At 40.0% G+C, this 21,987-nt stretch overlaps 1 protein-coding gene across 3 annotated transcripts; it reads right to left on the bottom strand.

The window, feature by feature from the left end:
- Positions 1-768: 768 nt before the first annotated feature.
- On the bottom strand, positions 769-14,105 carry RPP40 (ribonuclease P/MRP subunit p40). Of its 3 annotated transcripts, none has more exons than XM_053959663.1 (8): positions 12,695-14,105; positions 10,622-10,766; positions 9,692-9,760; positions 7,581-7,676; positions 6,299-6,424; positions 2,859-3,057; positions 1,812-1,946; positions 769-1,059 (listed from the first exon to the last, which is right to left on the bottom strand). In XM_053959663.1, the coding sequence occupies exons 1-8, from the start codon at positions 12,812-12,814 to the stop codon at positions 861-863; spliced, it is 1,089 nt and encodes a 362-aa protein (XP_053815638.1). In that variant the 5' UTR covers positions 12,815-14,105; the 3' UTR covers positions 769-860. The 3 variants fall into 3 exon arrangements, with proteins under 3 accessions (XP_053815638.1, XP_053815646.1, XP_053815650.1); XM_053959671.1 differs by lacking the exon at positions 12,695-14,105 and adding an exon at positions 12,369-12,621; XM_053959675.1 differs by lacking the exon at positions 12,695-14,105 and adding an exon at positions 11,088-12,337.
- Positions 14,106-21,987: the final 7,882 nt, after the last annotated feature.

Here is a 21,987-nt window from a genome sequence, read left to right as displayed (position 1 = left end):
CTACAGGAGTAGCATGGATTCTTTATAGTTGCCTTTGCTCTCAGCATTACTACTTAATGAAACCTGTTTCACACCAAGAGCATTGTGTGAGGGCATGTCCACAGCTTCCATTGGAGAAATGTGTCTGCAATAACATCACAGCAGGACTCAGTTCCATGAGTTGCCCTGGAAGCAAGAATCACACCCTCCCTTTGAAAGTAGAGATTTTCTGTGTGTGTGTGTGTGTGTGTAGGTCAATTAAGAAAGGAAGCAGCAGACTTTTCCATCACTGTCAGAAACATTCTTCTGATAATCAGCTGTGTTCTGCAAAATCAGGGGGGCAGGTCAGTAAGCCTTCACTTTTTCCACGTTTAATGGGTGCTGCTCCCAGAGCCATACCCCTTCTCCTCACCTTTATTCTCCTACCCCCTACCAAATCAGGAAAAACACATCCCCCCCTTTGGTTTTTTTAATAGCATGTAGGCTAAAATATCTTTAACAGGGATATGAAGGTTTTGCAGATCTTTAATATAAAGAAATAAAACACTTAATCCCAAAATGAGCTTTCCTGACAAATATTTTATCTAGCAATTTGTAAAGCTAACTTTCAAATTCCAAATTTTCTCCTGGAAAAGAGTATTCCTGAGAAAAACTCTCAAAAACTTTTCCTAAAAGCTGTGAAGTTTTGTGAAGTTTTTCAGAAGGCATTGTGTAACAGTGAAGAAACAAAAATCCGTTCCTTCCATTGGCTACAAATAAAAAAAACATGATCAGACTCTTAGTACTTAATCTGTTACATAACTACTTGTATAAAAAAATAATTTATTAGTTTTCTGTCAGTAACAGGGGATTATTAGAGAACTTCTTCTGTGGACACAGCTTTATGGAGGACAATCATCATGAGCTCCTACAGCCATCTGAAGCCAGTAGTCCAGATTTCTAAAAATGACGAAGTTGTACAAGTTCTCTCCTCCTTTGTGAAAACCATGTTCACTTTCTCTCCAGGAAACAGGGCTGTCTGCAAAGCCATGCACAGTTAACGTCAGCCAATGTGCCAGTTTTGGTTCACCAAAATAGCAACTGCGAGCAAGAAGACAAGATAATCAGTGATTATAATGGAATAGGCAGCACATTCAAGTCTACAGTACAAAGTAAAACAATGAAAGACACACTTCAGTGAAAATTTATTAACAGTTAAAAAATTTAGTCCATAATAAATAAACTCAAAAGAAAATATTCAAAATACATTAGGGAACAAAGTAAGTTGACTGTCTATTATTCCTACCATAGTTTCATGCATGGCAAATCTGCAAGTTGTAGCAATTAGAGTAAGTTCCAAGTTGTAAAGTAGCAGTTTTGACTTCCCTACAGCATGCACTGTCTTTCAGAAAATTGAACATTTAATGAGAACAATTGCTGTCAGGGAAGAAAAAAAGACACTGGAGGAAGTAACGTAGTCTAAGGCTATGCTTGACACAAATACTTTTACCACCAGAGAGAAAATAAATTATGAATAATCAAAGCCAGATACTATCCACTCCGCATTTTAAAAATGTAGGAGTACCATACAGCCAGTTTCTTAGAAATTCAGATAAAAACCAAAGTCCTGACTAGAATACAGAGCAGGCTTTTTCAAATTCGAGGCATTCAAAATTTTTTATTTTGTTTTTTTTATACTGATGTCAAGCTTCCAGCTCATTTCCTAATTAAAACAAAAGTCTACAATTATATATTTTGCTATTTATTTCCAACTGAAAAGTATTTAAAAGTGATTTCAATGAAGAAGTGTTTGAGTACAAGTGCTATAGTAATGTGCTCCTGTCAGTCCTTACCACAGCTGCTCCAATAACTGAATAATTTTCTCAGGAATTATAAAGCCTGTGATTGTGCACAAAAAAGCTTTTTCCACGACTGTGTTGGGCTCAGGGCAGCAATAGGTTGATAAGAAGCTGGAGGATTTGTTGTCTCTGGAAGAAAAAACAATGAAGTAACTGAAATAAATATGCTTTAAATATTCTATAGGATGTCTTAGTAATCAGAAATTGTACCAAACAAGTACTATCTATGTATATAATCTAAATTAATGCCAAGTAACTAATGACCAAGCAATCAGTACAAAAGATCGCATGGTGCTGTGGGTTAACCCTGTAAGCACCCAAACACCACAGAGCTGCTCCCTCACTCACTCCCACCTGGAACTGAAAGGGTAATGGGAGAAAATTCATGGGTTGAGATAAAGACAATTTAATAAGCAGAGGAAAAGTTCCACATGAAAGCAAAGCACACAAAGGAATGAATTTACTCCTGCCCATGGGCAGGCAGATGTGCAGCCATCTCCAGGAAAACAGGACTTCTAACTGTCTTGGGAAGACAAACGCTGGAACTCGGAACATTTCCCACCCATCCTTGCCCCAGCTTTTGCTGCTGAGCATGTCACCATATCCCATGATGTGGGACATCCCTCTGCTCAGCTGGGGTCTGCTGTCCTGGCTGGGTTCTCTCCCAGCCTCCTGCCCACCCCCAGCCTCCTCACTGGCAGGGCCGTAGCAGAGACAGAAAGAGGCCTTCAGACTGTGCAAGCCCTACCCATCAATAGCTAAAACATCCCCTGTTATCAACACTCTTGGTCACACATCCAAAGCACAGCACCACACCAGTTACTGCAAAGAGAATTGACTCTATCCCAGCCCAATCCAGCACATATGGGTACCCCTAAAAACACCAATAAAGTCATTCAAGACTTACAACAAACATTTAACTGCATAAAAGACTCTCACTTACAAAACAGTGTCTGTCTTTTATTCAACTATTTCTTAAAATAAATTGTGGCTTTGCTTACTTAAAACATTTTCAACGATCAAACAAATTCAAGTACTTACAAGCTAACTTGATTCAAGACAGCACCCAGCCATTCCAAGAGCTCCTCTGTACTGCAGGACTCCTCTGGTTTTCCTTGTAGATCATTACTTTGTAACACTGGACACTGCAAGTCCCTTAAGGTGCTGAATGTTATTTTTGGCTTCAGGGCCTGTATTTGGTTTTTTGAAAAGTATGACATCAATGTTGATCCCTCTGCACCTTAACAACACAGTACCACAAACAGCTGTTATGAAACTACTAAACAAAAGAAGCAGTGAATACATTAAACATTTGTATATAAACAAAAAATACAGTGTGAAACTGCTTGTGTGCTTTTAATCCACGGCAGAACCTTAGAATCTTCAGCTTCCTTATCTTCCTGGAAATAAAAGTTAGTGCAAGATTCAGCAACTAATACAGCTTAGTAAATTTGTTATCTAACCAAAAACTGTAGATTTGCCAATAGAAAATTCAAGCAGAATTAACTGCATGAGTAATAAAATGAGCTTGTTAAAAAGATGAACTCAGAGTGTTCCTGAAAAGGAACAGATAAAATGGAGCAGGAATATCATCTCAGAACAGCATTTTTCCTGAATAATGGAAAAGTGAACATGTGATTAGAGGTTTAAGAACAGATTTATCAGTGATGTCAAGAGAAATTCCAGAATAATTTGGAGCATAAGGACTGAAGAGTCCTTATGAAAGAAAGAGGAGAGGGTAGAGAAATCAAAATACATCACCAAATGTCGCTTTACTAGAAGAATAAATTCACTCCTGCTCTCCTCTCCCTGATAACTCTTCAATGCAGTATGGCTGTAAGAATTAAACGTCCCTTGATGGACTTGTGGGAAAACACTAGTAAGAGACCCAAACCAGCAGGTACTTAGACTAAAAAACGCACTGAAGCAGGCATATTTTAAATTCAGAGATAGTACCAACTTGATTTTGAAGCAGGAAGGTAATTGACATGGAATAAATTCTCCTAAATTTCAAATCCCAGATAATATGTGCTATTTTCAAAAAGTAACAGTGGGTGTCTAGGAGACCAAGAAATAATGCCTTACTCATGAAAAGTCTAAAGTGCAGAGCAACATCTAAATACCACATAAAAGGCATGTGTAAACAGCAGAAATTCAAGAATAGGGTAGAGTTCACTCTAGAGTATTGTATCTAAAATTTCCTATCAGAAAATATAGACTGCCTAAAGTGTATCAGCCATTTTTATGCCATCAAGGACAATCATTTGGGGGAATAGAAAAAGGAGAGTTAAGCTCTTTTTTTTTAGTCATTCTTCAAAAAAAGTTTGCTTTTTTGGGGGAACAATGACAAAGACAGGCGGTCATTGAATTCTTCTTAACTTAGTATTTTTAGATAGATATATTTAAGTCTGAAAAGTGCCAGAAGAGATGATCTTCCTTACATTCTATTGGCATTTGTTAGCCTAACAGGTTCAAATAATGTACAATATTGCCCTAGAATTCCTAGTAAAATATAGAAAATCATGCATTTTACATTTCTGCTGCATGTGGGAGCCTCAGCTATAGCTCTAAATGCAGGAAATCTCAAATACTACAGTCAGACCCTAACAGAACAATTCCTTTAGCTACAGCATAGCTTTCTATGTTAACAGCAACCAGGCACATCATCAAAGCTTTTCAGAGACCACTGAATTTCATCCAATAAACACGTACATTTGTGATAGAAATTACAGCAATAGAAAAAAGATTGTATTGCCTCTGTCATGAAAGACATGAGATGCTCCATATTCCCTTTTCCTGTTCTTCTTGGTGCCAAAACCACAATGTGGGAAAACTGGGTATCAAAACCAAAAATCCTGCAGTGCTGGCCACAGCAAGAAACACCACTTATCAGCAGGAAGGCTGAAAGCAGAATGTTCACAGAGGACACAGATTCTCTTGACAAAACACAGCCCACTTTTTCCCTTTCAGCAGAATCTACACAATGTCTCATATCTATTAATAAAAGCGTATAAAAGTTTTATTTTTGTCAGTACTAAGGAATTAATAGTATTTTGTGTGTTATGAGCACAAAATTCTTGCACAGAATGGCATTCAGATTTAACTCTATGTTCAGGAAATGATTGACTTGACCTGCTTTGGGGATATAAGAAAGCGAGGGAAAAAAATGCTATTCTTCCTGAATGCTGTTAGCATGGGCAGCAGCAAGCATATGAAAAATAGTGGCCCTAGAGGCATTTTGCTCTCTGTCCAGGGTCAATAAATCCAAGCAAGCTGAGCGTGAAGATCTGCCACCTCAGTTGGATTTATGTCACCATTTATGGTAGCAACAGCCTTCACTGTGACTCTTTCCTGAAGATTACAAGGACGGGAATTGCAAGCCTTTAAACAATTTCTCTATGACAAACAAAGAAGCATCCTTGTCATATGATTAGTACTTAGAAGGGGGGTGGGGAAACATGAAGGAATAAAGTGAAACATGGGACACTCCTAAAGGAGCTTGTAAGCAGCTTCCGTTTCTCAGATCAGTTAACTCCTTCTCAGACTTGGCCTTAAAGAGCCAGGAAAAATGAACAGTATAAAGAGGAGATGGGAAAGCATTCTCAGGGACCTTTCTAATATCCCTTCTCCCTAGTGTGGAGACTCAAAACAAAACAACACCAAAAGCCACACATCTGTGATGAAGAAAACCATGTTTTTCAGTACAGACACTTGCAGTTTTTGTCAATTCCATGCAAATGCTACATGTCCCTACATACAGCCTGTTCTGAGGTAATACAAACAACTGGGGACTTAAAAAAATTCCCTCAGAGGAGGAAAAATACTTGAGTCCAGAAGAAAAAATAGTGTAATTAGAAAACAGCAGATAAACAAATACTAGATTACTTGAAAGAGTACAATTTCTAATAGCAACCTTTTACTTGGCTCCAACCTCAAACAAGTGCTTGAGAATAAAGTGGTCAAACAGCACTCTGTGTAAGCGGGCACATGGCACACAGTGTAAACAGGGAATCTGTACACGTCCTGTAACTACTGAGGAAATCAGAGTTGCCCATCCTAAGTATGTAACTAGATACATAACTTATGTGTATTAATAAAAAAAAAAACACAAACCAAAAAAGGAGTATTGATAATGGTTACCTACGTCACAAATTTATAAAGTAGAGGCAGCACCATCAAACAGGCAAAGTTTTGCCAGAAAGCCTGGGCAACACAGAGAAAGGAAATGAAGCAACTAATATATCTCCTATGAATCACTGCTGTGCTCCTGAACTGAGATGTTCTGTGCACAGGAAGTAACACCCTCCACACCCCAAACAAATAAACAAAACAAACAAAAAATCCCGTCCATACACATTTTAATCTAACTTTTCCCTCCACTGAAAATGCATTCGGACAATCACTAGAAAAAAAACAGTAAACTAAAAATATTCGGACTTCATGTCAGTTGCATTTTAGTTGGACTTTTAGTTCTTATTTACCTGAATTATACCAAGCCAGTAGGAAGTCAAATTCTAAAGGTTTCTTTTCTTTCAAGGCCCAAAGCACTCTGTTATGTTTCTTGCTCTCAGGGTGAAAGCCAGCATCAGTCAAGTCAATAGTGATAACTGCAGAAAATACACAATACCTATTGGTACCCAATCAAAATAAAACTTATTATTAAATTAGAAGACCACAAAGAAACCAAAGAACATTAAACTTCCTCTTTAAATCTACAGAATCTTTACAAAGTATTTGATTATGCAAATATGACTCCCCATTATGTAAATAAATATTCACCTCCTGCTGTCCTCATTTTGATATAATCTGGAACTCCTTCCTCATGACTAGAGGGACAGATTCCTCTTGAAATGGCACTGACAGAAGTCCCTTAACAGTGCCTTAAAATTATCTTGGTAATTAGGCAAGCTATTCGCAGTAAAAAAAAAAAAAAAAAAGAGAAACCCTAGAATTTCTAACAACAAAAATCATGTTATACAGCAATGATACTTTTTCAGTAGGTTGGTTTTTTCCTAGGTGAATTGTTAATGCATAAGTTAGATTTATTTTTCAAATGGAAACATGATGATACATTTTGATGATCAGAATGGTAAAATGATGTCCCATTTTGCCAAACTACTTACTACAGATAACAACTTTCCCCTCCTAAAGTTTTTATGTAACTATACCTATCAACTGCTACAAGTTCCAATACATTTGAGATGGCACAGTGTTCATGTTTGGGGTTTTTTTATTACCTAAAAAGACAAATTAATAAAATTCACACTTAAGATGTCTCCTCTGCAGCTGTTAAAAAAGTATGTTTTTCAAGTACTTGGTACATAGAGATTACCATTTTAGATGTGTGAAACACACTACAACTCTGCCTTTCAAGCATGCAGTCTTGGGTGAGGCTCTTCACTGATTTTGTACAGTGCACACATTTTAAACACCTCCTTAATCAGTTTAAAATTTTCTGACTTAAATCAAAAGGTATAGACCATGCAGAGCCTGCAAAAATTCTTACGTACTACATCACTCCAGTAGAAACTACACAATGAGAACCCTTGAAATTAAAAATTTTACAGAGTACTGAAAAAGTGATGTATTTGTGTCCTTAAAGCTGCTTTACTACTTGGAGATAAAGTACTTTCTCTCTTCAGGCAGTCCTTGTATTTGCATCTGGAAAAATATAACCTAGACAACAACTAATTATTGTGAAAGGAAAGTTTCAACAGCCAACAAGGTGCTTCTTAAATAAGCCCCATTTATATAAATACTTACTATATCGCATTACTTTTTTGCCTGAATACCGAGAAGGGTGACCTTGCAGTCCAAGTTCCTCATAAGTATCCTTATCCACTGACAGAATTAGTTTACCTATAAACAAATCAAATTTTAATAGAAATAATCTTCTACTTGGTTCTCTTTGAAGTCTTTAAAGAACTGTATACTTTTTTCAATGTTAGCTTTGGATCAATGGTATCACTAATGTAATGCAGACTCCTTAGTTCCAGTTAAATGGATTACCACATTAATCCTTAAAAAAAAAGGTTATAACTCAATTATTCTCTTTTTATCAAAGAGGTCTTGTGAACTAGAGTAAGAAAAGCATAATATTATTCCTAAGATAATCATAGCTTTTTTACTGTACTACTCAGTTCATTGTCTCCATTTTTCCTCCACTCATCCTCTAGCACTTCTTCTATCATTAGCTGAGCGCTACATTGCACAAGGGCCTGATTTAGTAAACATTCATGCTCAACATGCACTGCTCAACTAAATAAACAAAAGCAGTTCCTCCAAGTCCAGTGGGACTACTCACACTGAGTAAACTACGCCTGTTAGCGATGAGCTGATACGTGCTGCAACAACCCTGCTCCTGTTCTCATAAACCAGAACTGGCTGCTGCTGCTTGGTACAGAGCTTCACACAACAGCTCCCTCTCTAACACAGTCCTTGGGTTCTACTGCACAAGTAACAGCACAGCACCAAGCACAAACAAGAAAGACTGCAGAGGAAGAGTTCAGAGAGTGACATCACCAGGAATTGTAACACTGCCTCTGCAACAATTGTGCACAGCTTGTAACACTTGTATCACACAAATTCCATCCCTATCAAGCATCCATTTTGCCAGGACTGTGCTAACAGACATATAAAAGAATTCTTCTGAACAATCTGAATTTACTCATGCCCTCATGGGCACCCGTCATATTACAGCTTCTCACGCTGGAGGGCAGATAGACCAGTTTGTATTTCTATTATATCTTATATACTGTTAAACAGAAATAAGACAATGTAATTGAAGCTCAAAATAGCTTCATTGTCTCACCTGAGATGTAGGACATTTTATGATGTCTTATCACAAAACTGTGATGCAATTGAAATAGACTTTTAACATGTTACATAGTTCTCAGGGAATCACAGAATCCTCACAGAATGATCAAACGGTTTGGGTTGGAAGGGACAGTAAAGATCATCCAGTTCCATCCCCTCTACCATGGGCAGACACACCTCCCAGGTTGCTCAGGAGCAGGCTGTTCAAAACCCCATCCAACCTGGCCTTGAGCACTTCCAGGGATGGGACACCACAACTTCTATGGGCAACCTGTTCCAGGGCCTCACCACCCTCACAGTAAGGACTTTTTTCCTAATATCCAATCTAAACCTACTCTCTTCCAGTCTGAATCCATTCCCCCACATCCTACTACTACATGACCTGTTAAAAATTTCCTCTGTGGTTTGCTTTCAGGCCCCCTTTAGGCACAGGCAGGTGCTCTGATTCTCCCCAGAGCCATCTCTTCTCCAGGCTAAACAACTCCAGCTCTCCCAGCCTGTCCTCATAGGAGAGCTTATCCAGCTCTGTGAACATCTTTGTGACCTCCTCTGGACTTGTTCCAGCAGGTCTGTGTCCTTCCTGTGCTGGGGACCCACAGCTGAATAAAGTACCCAAGGTGGTGTCTCATGAGAATAAACAATATTTTAAAAGTGTTCCTAAGCAGTGCTGATAACTTTCATTTTTGGTACAAATTCTGTCTTAAAGACCAGTAGGAAACAAGAAGTTGGAATTTAATGTTTTCACAAAGATAATTCCCTGTAGCAATTGCCATTATGGTTGAAGCATTGACAATCTGATTATACATAAATGAAGCTGATTTTTATTTCTTTTTAATTTCCTTTAGATGAGATAAAAAATTTAACAGAATGAATGAAAAAAGAGAGCTAAAATTAGTATTTTTCCAATTCACATGTATTTCTAACAAAGTTGTCAAGTACTGTAAGTATTATTTTCCAGTTTACATCAGTCCAAATTAAAAAAAAAACCCTAAAAAAACAAATAAACAACCCAGATCACAATTGACATGTATTATAAAAACAAAACAAATCCCTCATACCATTTGGTAGCAGAGCTGCAGTATTATCTTGATCAATTTTTGTCTTATAGGTAAGTGCATAGCATGAACCTTTAACAGTAAAGCAGAAAAACATGAGATTAGACAGTCTGTAAAGACAGACATGACAAGATAAACAATTCACTTCAAGACAACCAAACATGACAAACACCATCTGAATCACTCTCATGTTTTCATCAGCTTTCTTCCACCTTCTCAAGCAAAATGGCATTGTTATTATTTTTATAAACCCTGTTCTGGTAATATTTTAAAGGACCTATAATAGGGATAACATTAATAATATGCCCCGATATGAAAACGTTTTCTTTCCTTCTGTGATCTGTGACTCTCCCCAGCCATCAAATGGAAAACCCAATTTTTCCCCAGACCTATTTTTATTACCAGTTCACACAAAGGCAAGGTGGCTGGGCAGAGGCTGTAACTTTCTTTACATCCTCTTTGCTCTTATTGGGTAAGGATGAGCTGTCACAGCTCTCTTAGAGAAATATATAAAAAAAACAAGCATATTTTTCTCTTGCCCGCTGTGGAACACAGCTCAGCACAGCTCTGTGTTGAGGTATAAAGGAACAAAAAAGGGAGAAAGAAGTTTCCTATAAGAATCTGTATACAAGTGAGGTGTAGAAGAAGCAGGTGTGGAAGCCCTCTTGATAGCTGGCTTTCAGAATTGAGGTGGCATAGAGAGAAATTTATAAGGAAGAATCACAGGAGTTTTGGACCCTGTGGGTGTAAACAGATGTCACACGTGACAAAGCAGAAAAAAGCGTATAAACAAATTCATACAGAATTTGCTTAGTACTTTTCCTTTCCTTCCTTTAAAACACTTTTCAGAATAAATAAGACTATTAAAAACTTTGCTGTGCTACAAAAATGTACATGATGACTGTATTTGCTCTGTTCTGATTTCCTCCTTACCTTTTTTCACGAAAGCATCAATGAATTCATGAGTGACCAATTCATGAATGGGTAAACTCCTCACCAGGTAGTACTCTCCAATATCTGCAATTGTGCTTTTCAGCACTTCAGGTAGCATGCCACATTCCGGGATCAAGAAAGACACCTGTTAGGAACATATTTGTAATGTAAGTCCTATCCTAAAACCTGTTCTGAAAAAAACCCCAACCAAACAAAACACCATGAAATACAAAAGAAAACCTCTAATTTTCAAAGATGTATCAGTATATTATATCATAATGAAATGGAAAAAGTAGTATCAGGCTACTGTCTTCAAAATGTATCAATTTTCATAGTCTCTAGGTACACTAAATACATTATTTGGTGGTTTGGGTTTTGGTTTTTTTTTGGCTTTTGGGGTTTTTTTCCTTCTTTTTTTTTCGCTCTACAATAGCATTTGATGTATTATGTAAAGACATGATCTTACACAGCATGAGTTAACAGAAGATCTTGTTTCACATCATTACACATTTTAGCTTGATGTCGCACTGGGACACCTCCTTCAGCCCTTTCTGGAGTACTTGTTAAAGCAGTTGCAACTAAAGATGTAGGCTAAGCATTTCTGTAATCTCAGTGGAAAAGCAAAGACCAAAGTAGAATCTTCAATTTGCCTTTTGCTGAAAACCTTCCCTGTACATTTTCCATAGACCAAGAGGACCCTGAAGTCTGGCAGAGCAGGGAAAACAAGGTAATATCTGGCAAGTAATACATGGGCAAGTACAAAGCTTCCCAGGCAGCATAAAGGTATGCCTCCTTGCTTCTCCCCTCCATCCCTCAAAAAACTTCTTTCCCAAAGCTCTTGGAGAACAGGTGTGTATCTCCCTTGGCACACATGTCCAAGAGAAGTAAGGACTGACAAACGAGCTGCCTTTCACACCAGTAGAAAGCTTTCTGATTAGCTGCTAAAAAAGGTCTCGGAAGTCAGAAACAGTTAACAATTAGCCCAGAGAGCTACAGGGTATGAGAAGGGAGTTATGATGCAGGGTCCTGCCTGATTGCTGCAAAATGTGGAATACCTACACATTTTCTTAAGGAAGAATGTTCTTTGATGTTTGGCCTTTGTACACTTTCAAGTCTAATCAACAAGAAGGGAAATTTAATCCATGAAACGAGAGCACAGCTAACAAGCCCCAAGTGAAGTCCAGGTCTCTTTGTTAACGTTTAGGGCTGGACATGTTTCAGTGATTTCAGACCTAGGGTGAGGTTAACAAAGCCTGGGGAGAAGGATGTACCACTGATAGCGGGCATAAAGAACGCAGAATTTATGGGCCACAAAGACGTTTGGCAGAACTCCCAAAGTAAGTAAGAAACTTAATAAACCCAGCAACTCTGCTGAATCAGCTCTGAGTGGACAAAAGGCAATTCCGGCAGCTGGAGATGATGGCCACCGACCCCAGAAACCCCCTGACTCCTAAGCTGAGAAAGACTGAGCATGCGGATTAATTAGCATGGGAGACTCATTAACCAACAGAAGATAGAATACTAATTAATAAGAGAACTATGTAACTTGTAGCCAATGACCACTCATTCCCTTGTTTGCTAAAATGTATAAATAGTGAAAAGCTTTGATAGGTGGTGTGCTTGACTTGTGGAAACCTCTGCCGTGCGCCCTGCGCGGAATAAACGATGTCTCTTTTCTAAACCGGACCCTGCGCCTGTGTTTAGAGAGCTCCTAAAACCGGCACCATCACCTCTCCCACTGGCTCACCCCTCTGCTCCTTTCGCTTCTGGAGGAAGGAAGGAGTTTGTTTCTCCCATGCTGCGCGAGACCACAGACACAAAGGGGGGGGCGAATTTGCCTTTTTTTTTCCCCCCCTCCCCAAAAACAAGGCGCGCGGGCCACCTCTGGCAAGGGCAGAGGAGCCCCAACAGAACACCGAGCCTGGCGCGAGCGGACCACCGACAACGCGCCCCGGAACGGCTGACGGGCGGCGTGGGCAGCTCCGATCCTTCCCTTCCCTTCCCTTCCCTTCCCTTCCCCGCCTCCCTGAGGGGATCCCGCCGAGGCCCGGGGCCGGCGCTCGCGCCACTCACGCGGCAGCTGTAGGCGTGGTCCCGCACGTGCGCCGCGTGCCGCGAGCGCGGGTGGCGCGCGTGGCCGCGCTCGCACACCAGCAGGTGCCGCGGCGCGCGCCCGAGCTGTGCCGGCTGCATCCCGGATCCCGCCCGCCTTCCTCCTCCTCCTCCTCCTCCTCCTCCTCCTCCGCCGCCGACCGGGAGCTGCCAGACGCGGCGAGGAGGGCCGGGAAGGGGCCGTGCCGTGAGGTCACGTCCGCCGGCTCCGGCGGCGCAGGCGCTTCCGCTGTGGCGGGTTGGCCGCTGTCGCCGGTGCCCTGCCGGTGGCCGCTCGGGGCTCTCGGTCCCTGCGGGCTCTGAGCAGCCCCGGCACGGATCGGACACCGACCCAGCAGGGGCTGGGTGTGCATCTGCTGGGTGTGCGGTGGTTTAAGCACGGCGGTGGTTCAGTGCCCGGAAGGAGCTGGAGAGGTGCCTCTTCCAACGCCTGAAGTGACAGGACAGGGGCAATGGCTTCAAACTGAAAGAGCGTAGGGTTAGATTCGATATTAAGATTAAATTCTTTACTGTGAGGGTGGTGAGGCACTGGAACAGGTTGCCCAGAGAAGCTGTGGATGCCTCATCCCTGGAAGTGTTCAAGGCCAGGTTGGACAGAGCTTTGAGCAACCTGGTGTACTGGAAGGTGTGTCTGCCCATGGTAGAGGAGATGGAGCTGGATGAGCTTTGCTGTCCCTTCCAACCCAAGCCGTTCTCTGACTCCCGAGTAGCCCTGCAGGCTGAGCCAGGCCCCGCAGGCACCGGGGGCTGCGCTGCCGGGCCCCGGGGCGCCTCTCCTGACGGTCTGCTCGGGTCAGCAGGCACCGCACAAGAGCCATGGAGTGCGACCCTGCCTCGGATGTGTTGTGTTGTCTCACCGCTCCTTCTGTACGTTGTATATTTCACACAAAGCATACACAAAAACTGCGGCTTTTCCGCCTTCCTACAGTTTTTCTTTTGCCGGTCCCCTGGCTTCGTGGCTTCCAATTCAATTTAAAATGGCACCGAGCAACTTCCTGGGTAGCTGCCGTTTCTGTACCAGCAGAGTCGCTAAGTGCAGCGCTTCTGGCTCGTTAGGCTGACTCAGCCCCCGGTGTTGCAGGGCATGAGCTTTCCGAGTGCCCGTGTGCTGGAGGGACACCGGGACACCGCTGCTGCTCCGAGCTCGGAGGTTTGTGCCCCGCACCGAGATGAAGCCGCACCTCGGGAGGTCCCTGGCTCGTTAACGCCGTGGAGGAGGGCTGAATTCTGCACTGCACGTATAAATCAGATTGATTGGATTATTACGAATCAAATAAAGGCTGTGTAAAATCACAGTAGCCTTCTAAGCATGCAAGCGTTAATGGGGAAGGAGCGACGTGATTAATGCCAGTGGTTATCACACCCTCTGTGGGCAGATGAGACTCGCACTGCGGCGATCAGAAAGCCTGTGCTGCTAAGGGGTGAAAAGTTCAAGCCTCTAATCAATAAGCCCAGGGAGCCAGGCAGGAAAATTCAGCTATACTCAAAGCAGCATGTGGAGGGTTTTTTATTGTTTGTTTTACTTGATTTTTTTTTTTTTTTTTTTTTTTGGCGGGGTGGGGGCTGTTTTTGTGAGGCGTGCTGGGGCTTTTTATGAGCTTCTCTATGCTAATGCAATTTATGCTTTCGGCTGGGGATACAAATGGATGGGAAGAGAATTGAGGAAAAAATATGTTGGGGAAGGGTCAAGAGAGTCAAGTTGCATGGTTGCATATTCAATGTTAGGTCAGTATTTTATGTATTCTGGCAGGAGTGTAGCTCACTGCAGCACAGTGGAGCACTGAAGGATTTGCATCACTGTTCAGTCAGTTTGGTTCATATGTCAGGCAATTAATTTTAACCCACCCTTAGTTATAGATATTGGCTGTCCTATTATAGAGTATGTGTGTTTTAGAGAACTCCCTGAAGGCACTGAACAACATTAAAAAACCCACTTAGAAGTCCAGTAGTCTGTGTTGTAACATACAGACTTTCCCTATCTTTAAATGAGACATAAATCATGTGTATATACTAATTGTTGGTTAATGCTGACTTTTTTATAGTCATTGTTACAGTTTTATGAGTAATTTGGTATGGGATTTCTTTATATTGTAAAAAAAAAAAAAAACAACAAAAAAACCCAACCTTTTAAACTTTAAATATTTTAAATAATTTAAGGCGTAAAGCTATCACAATTTTCTTAAGGATTTCAAACCCATGACAGGGTAATGCAGTTTTACAGCAATTCAGTTTCTGCATGCTTCAAGACAGTTACAGGATATAGTAAAGATGAAAGGATTGCCTTGAGGCAACTTGTGGTAATAAGTTGGAATACAGAAGGATCTCTCAAATACTTCCTGGGACTGGTGAAATTTGATTCTGATTTTGTATAAATGACTGAGTTGGGAAAGAAAAGTCGGATCTTCACATTATGTACAGTATCTCTTTTTGTGAAGCCCAGCTGCTTCTTGTATATACTTTTTTTCACTATGGAAGAACAATCTTAAACACTGGATTTTCTGATTTAAAAACAACATTAAAATACTTAAGAGTTAAAATACTAATAAGAGTTTCATTAAATCAAAACTAAACAAGTATTTGTCATAGACTTTTGATATTGGTTTGTGTCTTTAAGATGAATCAAAATATTTTTCCTTTCAGTCACTTTTTCTTTCTTGAATAGTTTTGACTGCAGAAGAGAAGGAAGCAAGTTGTCTAAATATTTTAACCTTGGCTATTATAATGAGTACTTGTCAAAACAGAAGCAAATAGGTACCTCTGGTGCTGTGTTCATCTAAAAATAATAAAATACATAAGACTGAAAAAGAGCAATTTACTTGATCAGCGCCAACTGTTTTTTTTCCGTGGAGGAAAGTGGAAAGATGGTGCAGATGTGGACAGTTAGCTTTATAGCCTGTTTTTTACAAACTTTAGTCCATATATTCAGAGCGGTGATGGACTGTAAAAAAGGTCCCACTCAGACTTGTTCTTTAAGGGGCTTACAGACAAAGCTCTGCCGAGCTACTCCCCAAAGCAGCCATTCAAGCCAGGAAGACCAAGTTGTTGGATTTGGTTTAAAATGCCATTAAAAACCCCCAACCAACCAACCAACCAACCAACCAACCAACCAACCAACCAACCATCTGATCTATTTTTCTTGGAGTTAAACCCTCAGTCATCTGGGAAACCTCCTACTCACTCAGTTTTGTGGTATTACAATGGTAGAAGAAATGAGAGGGATAATTCCTCCAACAAGGTTCTGGGGAGCAGGAGTGTGTTTCATCTATATTCAAGCAGGGTCATCACTTCCACTTGCCTCCCAAGGATCAGATTTTGTCAGGGCCCTGCATGATACTGGGGAATTTTCACACAGTTTCTTTCTCCTCCTAAACAGATTAATTGTCCTTCACATTATGGCTAATATGAGGCACATGTACTCTGTTTTCTATTCACACTTCCTTGCAGTAGGTAACAAACTGTGGCCATGTTCCTCTGGTTGCCCCTTCTTCTGCTGGGAAACATGCTAGGGAACACTTCCACGCCCACCTTGACCTTCCATGGGCAATAAAGATGTCCTTCTCCTTGTCCCATAACAAATGGGGAAAGTGCTGCACTTCCATTGCTAAGGTCTCCTCTCCTGGTGTGACAGATAACAGGCACCATTTCCCCTCAAACTGAATAACCAATTAACACAATGGTGTTAAACTCATCGTAGCAGTTTTGTTCTCAATCTGTACATAATTTTTGCCGTTATATGAGCTGGTGTGATAAAGGATATTAATTGACCCTGCAGAAATTGTCTTGATAATATCCTTAGAACATTTTATTTCTAGTACCATTAGTGCTGCTCCTGGGATTGCTGCAGATCACACAGTAACTTTAATGCACCATCATGAAGATACAGAATGCAAAGCAAAGTGAAAATATAACTAAGCATTCCTTCCTGTCCATATCTTAAAAAAAAAAAGAAAAGAAAAATGGTGGCACAGAAAGTTAAAAGTGGGGTGCATCCAAACAACTAGGGAAAGTGTGAAATTTCCTCCATTATTTTTTTCATGCCAAAGTGCTTGAAAAAAAAATTTGAATAAAAGCTCTGCCACTGCAAGTTGACTCTTTGCCTGTACAATTCATTCACACAAAATCTGCTGCTGATTGCAATGATGAGAAGGAAAATTAATTTCATCTTTGGTACTTCTGCCTTCTAGCAGGTTGCATTCAAATTAACTTCTTCCTGTAGTTGCTGCTTTGTTTGGGAACACATTAAGGAATAGGCAAACCTTTGTACATGCCTGGATTTTTGTTTTAGGCAAAAAATCCAGACAAGGAACTGCATCATCCATTAAATCAAGCAAACAGCAAAAACTGGATCAGTGTGAAGACATGGCATCTCAAATAAACTTTTAGACTTCACCGGTTGCCTGGAGAATTAGAGCTCTTGGCAGAACATACTGAAAGGTGACCACCTCACTGCTTTTATCCACTGCATTTAAATATGAAAAATAAAGAAGGCAATTTGCATCTTGTTGCAGCTGAGTGACAAAACATTATGGGTCTTCCTGTTCTGTAACATGAATCAAGAAATGATGACTACATGGACTCATTTGTAAACCATAGTGATAAGACACCCCCCTGACCTATGGCAGGAAAGAGATATAGAATTTTGCACAGAGTCATTAATCTTCAAATTTCAAAGTAAGACAGGCATCACAGTTAAATAAAAACACTCTGCCTTTAGCCAAGATAAATCTTTTGCTCTTGGAATGCAAAGGAAGTGATTTCTGTTGGGGAATGAATGCATCCTTCTTGTGGGAGAAATAAGAAATGCCATTTTTTCTTCATTTGCCAGGATAACTAATAAAATTAAGTGAAATTAAATGCAATCTTCAAGGACAACAGGTAAAAAAAAGGGAAAACTGCAAAGGAGAGAAAATTACTCCTGAAATAGGTCTTTGAGGTAATTTAGCTTTTTTTACTCACTGAATCCATTTAATTTTCATAACGAAAATTAATCCATTGGTCTTAGAAGTTTTGCTCAGTTAATAAATTCATTAATCCCCCTTGGTTTTTACCTTGCTCCTCCTTGTGTCTCTAGCCTGATTAATAATTCAAAAGATATCTAAGGGCTCAAAAGATTGGTTCCCTAAGACTAGTCTAGCTAATCTTGATCCTGTTGAGTTATCCTTAGATTTGCAAGTTAAATGCTTGGATGGAAAGGGTCTGGGCAATACTGCTTATGTGATTAGGAAATAGTGGTATGTACAGGAGAGGGACATTAACTACCAGAAATCAAAGCAATGAGTCCAGTAAGATGAGTGGGCAGTGATCTACTTACTGCTGTTGGGAAGAAGGTAACACAGAGCAGTGAAAACTTTCTGTTCACTTTAACTGTTCTCAGGCACTTCTGTTTCTTGGATGGGAGAAGGAGCACAGTGCAGTTACCACTTCTTCTTCAAGAACATCTTTATTTTGAAAACAAAGTGTCTTCTTTCAACTGAATTATTTTTGAACTCCTTACAGTGTGACTTCTTGAAGTATTTTCAAACTGAAGTGAGTCCTTCTGCTTCACAGAGTGAAAATATAAACAACTCAGTTTTGGCACCATTAGGTTGCATTCACAGTCTATCGCATTACAGAGACATTAGAAAAGATGTACTGAATCACAGAAGTAGCAGCCTTTAAATGTCTCCTCAGTTTGGGAGTGAAAACAAATGGGAGACATGGGATTTGTCTTTTTGTTTTAGTTAGATATGAAAATGGAGACAGAAACAGAGTTACAACAGATTAGTAGTCCAGATACCGGCTAAACTTATTTTTAAATATTTACTGTATGAAAATGTATTGAACTATGTATTATCTGCAGATGGCTTGTAAGAGGAACTGCCCTGAATTGTGCCAAGCCAGTAGTAACAAAAAGTCTAAAAGAATTTTATTAAGGTTGCAATTTCAATTCATGGTGATATGAATCATGGTAACATCCTTTGGTAATGTTTTAATGTCATGATCACATACTACCTCCATGGCTGGAGGACTTGGACTTAATTTCCTTCAAATTACAAAGAATACAGGAAGGGAAAGGATGGTCTTGCCACAGAGGCAAGTGATTTTCTAGCCAAAGGGACTAAATTTTATTGCTACTCCAGAAATTAAGTACCTGGCTGTGCTATGCAAATTGCTCAAACTAACTTGGCTACCTAATGCATACTGATAATTTCCTACCCCAATAACCCAAGCAGTCAGATTTCAGAGGTACTGCGCTCTAGCTGAAATCAAAAGGAGTGATGTGCTGAGTCCATGAAAGTCTTCTGTTCTCATAAGCAATTTTGAAAGTCAAGCTGCACACTTCCGAAATGAGCACTTAGAATAAAGGGACACTTTTTACCTTGACATCTCTGCAACTCAACTCTCTAATGTTGAAAATCAGGAATACTTTATCTCACAGTAGTCTACTGTTTCTGAAGCAACTGAACATACTGTGATGCTGAGCACAATGGAGGATCCCGTGAGGAAATCCAATCACATCTCCAGAGCAGGACTGGAATACTGTTCAATAAGTCAGGCCTGCAGCTACACATTGAGCAACATGGAGGAAAGCAGTGACAACATCATTAAGTAGCTGCCTATTTTATGTGCTTAACGAGACAGTCCTGAAAGAAAAATGGCCTAAAAATGCATAATTAAAGGCTGTAACATTAATGATGGGCTAAAAAAAAAAAAAAAAAAAAAAAAAAAAAAAGGCTGCATTAAGGTTATAAAGGCAATGTGACTTCAGGCAATTTCCCGTGTATTGATGCTTGAATCTGTATTCCCACCATTCTTTTAACATGGATTTTTTGTGGGTAATTAATACTAGGCTCTGTTCTACTATTTAGGAAAAGAAGTAATGATACATTGACTTGATGAAATGCAGCATATTGCCCATTGAAATGTGGGCACTACAAAAGAGCAGACAAAGTGACAAAGTGTATTTTATTCACCTGAGTTTGCAGGATAAGGTTTATGTGTATCTGTGTTTAAAATTGTAGTTTAACACAAACTTGGACTAGGAGCATGTCTTGAGAGAAATTGCCATAGGTTCTTGAAGGACAAGCAGCAGACATTTGTGTGTGAAAGTAAGCATAGACCTTCAGTGGCTCCACACAGTATCATCTACCCAATTAGGTTTATACTTTACAATGCTTATAACATTTTATCACATCAGCTTGGGGGAACATGTTTCCCAATCCCACAAAGCAGTAACTTTGCTGAAATCATGTACACAGACACTTGGAATTAAATACTTGCTGAAATTGCTTGGAAGCTTAGGTCAAATCCTGACCACCAGCATCACTGCAGTTTGTTCAGCAATTCTTTGCAAATAGTAATAATAATAATAACTTCTATATGATACAGATGCAACAGCAACCCTGACTTCATGTTCACACATCTCCTCCTTCATCCTTTAACCAGCGATTCCTGCCTTTTTTTCTCCCCACCCCAGATCACAGCATGTCACCTCTTGAAGTGTGCCAATGCACCCTTTTATGTTTATTAGATTACTACCATGACAGGATCATGTGTGCTTTGTATTGAAAAGCTTCAACTCTGATTTGCTTCAAATAGAAAGTCCTGGTTTTAGAATGTTGTCTGATTTTAAAGTGTTTGATAATGCTCGTTCCATTTGCGGGACAGGTGATCTTCTACATGTTATTTCAATTTTTCATTTTGTTGCTGGAGAGGAATGTATTTGCAATCAGACAAAACTGAAAAGCAATGACAATCAGCCACACCACCAGATGGAGCTTCTTTTCTGCCTTTCCTGCTGAAGGTGCTGAAGCTGTGGAACTGAACTCACTGGGATTGTGGGACTTGACCTGTTTTTATAATCAATTAAATAGAAAACTCTGTTTCTATTTTTATTTCTGGTGATGCAGGACTAAGCATCCCTGCATTCATAGATGGGTACTTCGTCAATTTTTATTTGTGTACTGTTAATGACAGCTATTGTGCCAGTTCTTTGCTTTTACAGGGTTAGGCTCTCATGCAGTCCTGTTTCTTGTACATGCACTTGAGAGTTTTCAAGTACAGGCTCGCTTATTAGAATGGCACACTAATATCAAAGCAGCACATATTTCTGCTCTTTTTTCTTTCTTACTGTAAAAAACTATTAACATTCTTCAGAAAAGCAAATCTCTCTGTATCCAGCCCACTACATAATCTATTTTATTCATCGAAATTCAACTCTGAAGTCTCCTTGTGTGCTTTTAGCAGTACTGTATTGTGTTACAGATTACTAGTCACGGTTTATATATACATCAAATGAAGTTGTGATGTTCATAAGTCATGAGAATCAATATAAATGACTGTGATAAACATTCTCTCTCTTTACAGGATATACTCTCTCAAATACCTGTTTTGCTATCTGGTATCCTAGCTGAGCTATTGAGAACTGACTAACTGAGGCAGTCTGGGAAAATGCAGAGTGACAGGGTTGAATTTATTCCTCTTTCGACAGTGTGAAAAAACACACATTCAAGCCAACAAATTTTAATGCAGTATTTATACTGCAAGATTGCTTGGAAGCCTGTTGCCATTTTAACCCAAGAAATGGGACTGATGTACAACGTACCCAGCTGTGACTGCTGGACTGAAAAGGTTGGCCTGCATTAGCCAGGAGTTACTAGAACAGGCTAGATTGCCCAACTCTGTTTTCCCAAAGGACGGGGAGGTATCTGAGCTGATGAGGTCAGGTTAGCGTTCCTTTGTGCCACGTCAAACACAACTCTAAAGACCAGCAAGGTTTTGCCAGCCGACGTCATGAAGGTCCTTCTGGCAAATTCTGGAAGGACCAGCTGGCAAATTCTGTTGTCCTGGGAGAGGCCAAGTGAGTTCATGCCACTATTGATTTTGAGCGAGCTATGCGCCTTGCTGCTTGTAACAAAGGCAAACACAAAATGACATAACAGAATTAATGTGGGTACAAGTTCATGTTGTTTTCCATTTTCATGTTGCATTTCCAATGAATAAAAAAATCTAATGCTGTAGGTGGGGGGGGGGGGGGAATCTAATGACTCAGACATGTAATGTTCATGTGCTAACAACTCAAAAAGGTGATCTAGAGATGTGTTGTTTTGTCATGTTTTATATCCTTTCCAGTAGTTAATTTTGGAGGGTATGTCAAGCATTTGGAATTTCTGAGTGTCCTTAGACAAGAGGTAAATATCTTCTGTCTGAGTAAGTTTCCTTACAGAATTTTAAGAAGACATTGGGTTATGTTTTCCAAAGGCAGGCTGCTAGGT

This window comes from Vidua chalybeata, chromosome 1 (assembly GCF_026979565.1).
Source record: "Vidua chalybeata isolate OUT-0048 chromosome 1, bVidCha1 merged haplotype, whole genome shotgun sequence".
NCBI lineage: Eukaryota > Metazoa > Chordata > Aves > Passeriformes > Viduidae > Vidua > Vidua chalybeata.
Note: the sequence above shows the minus strand (reverse complement) of the source record. Positions and strands in the feature narration are given on the sequence as shown.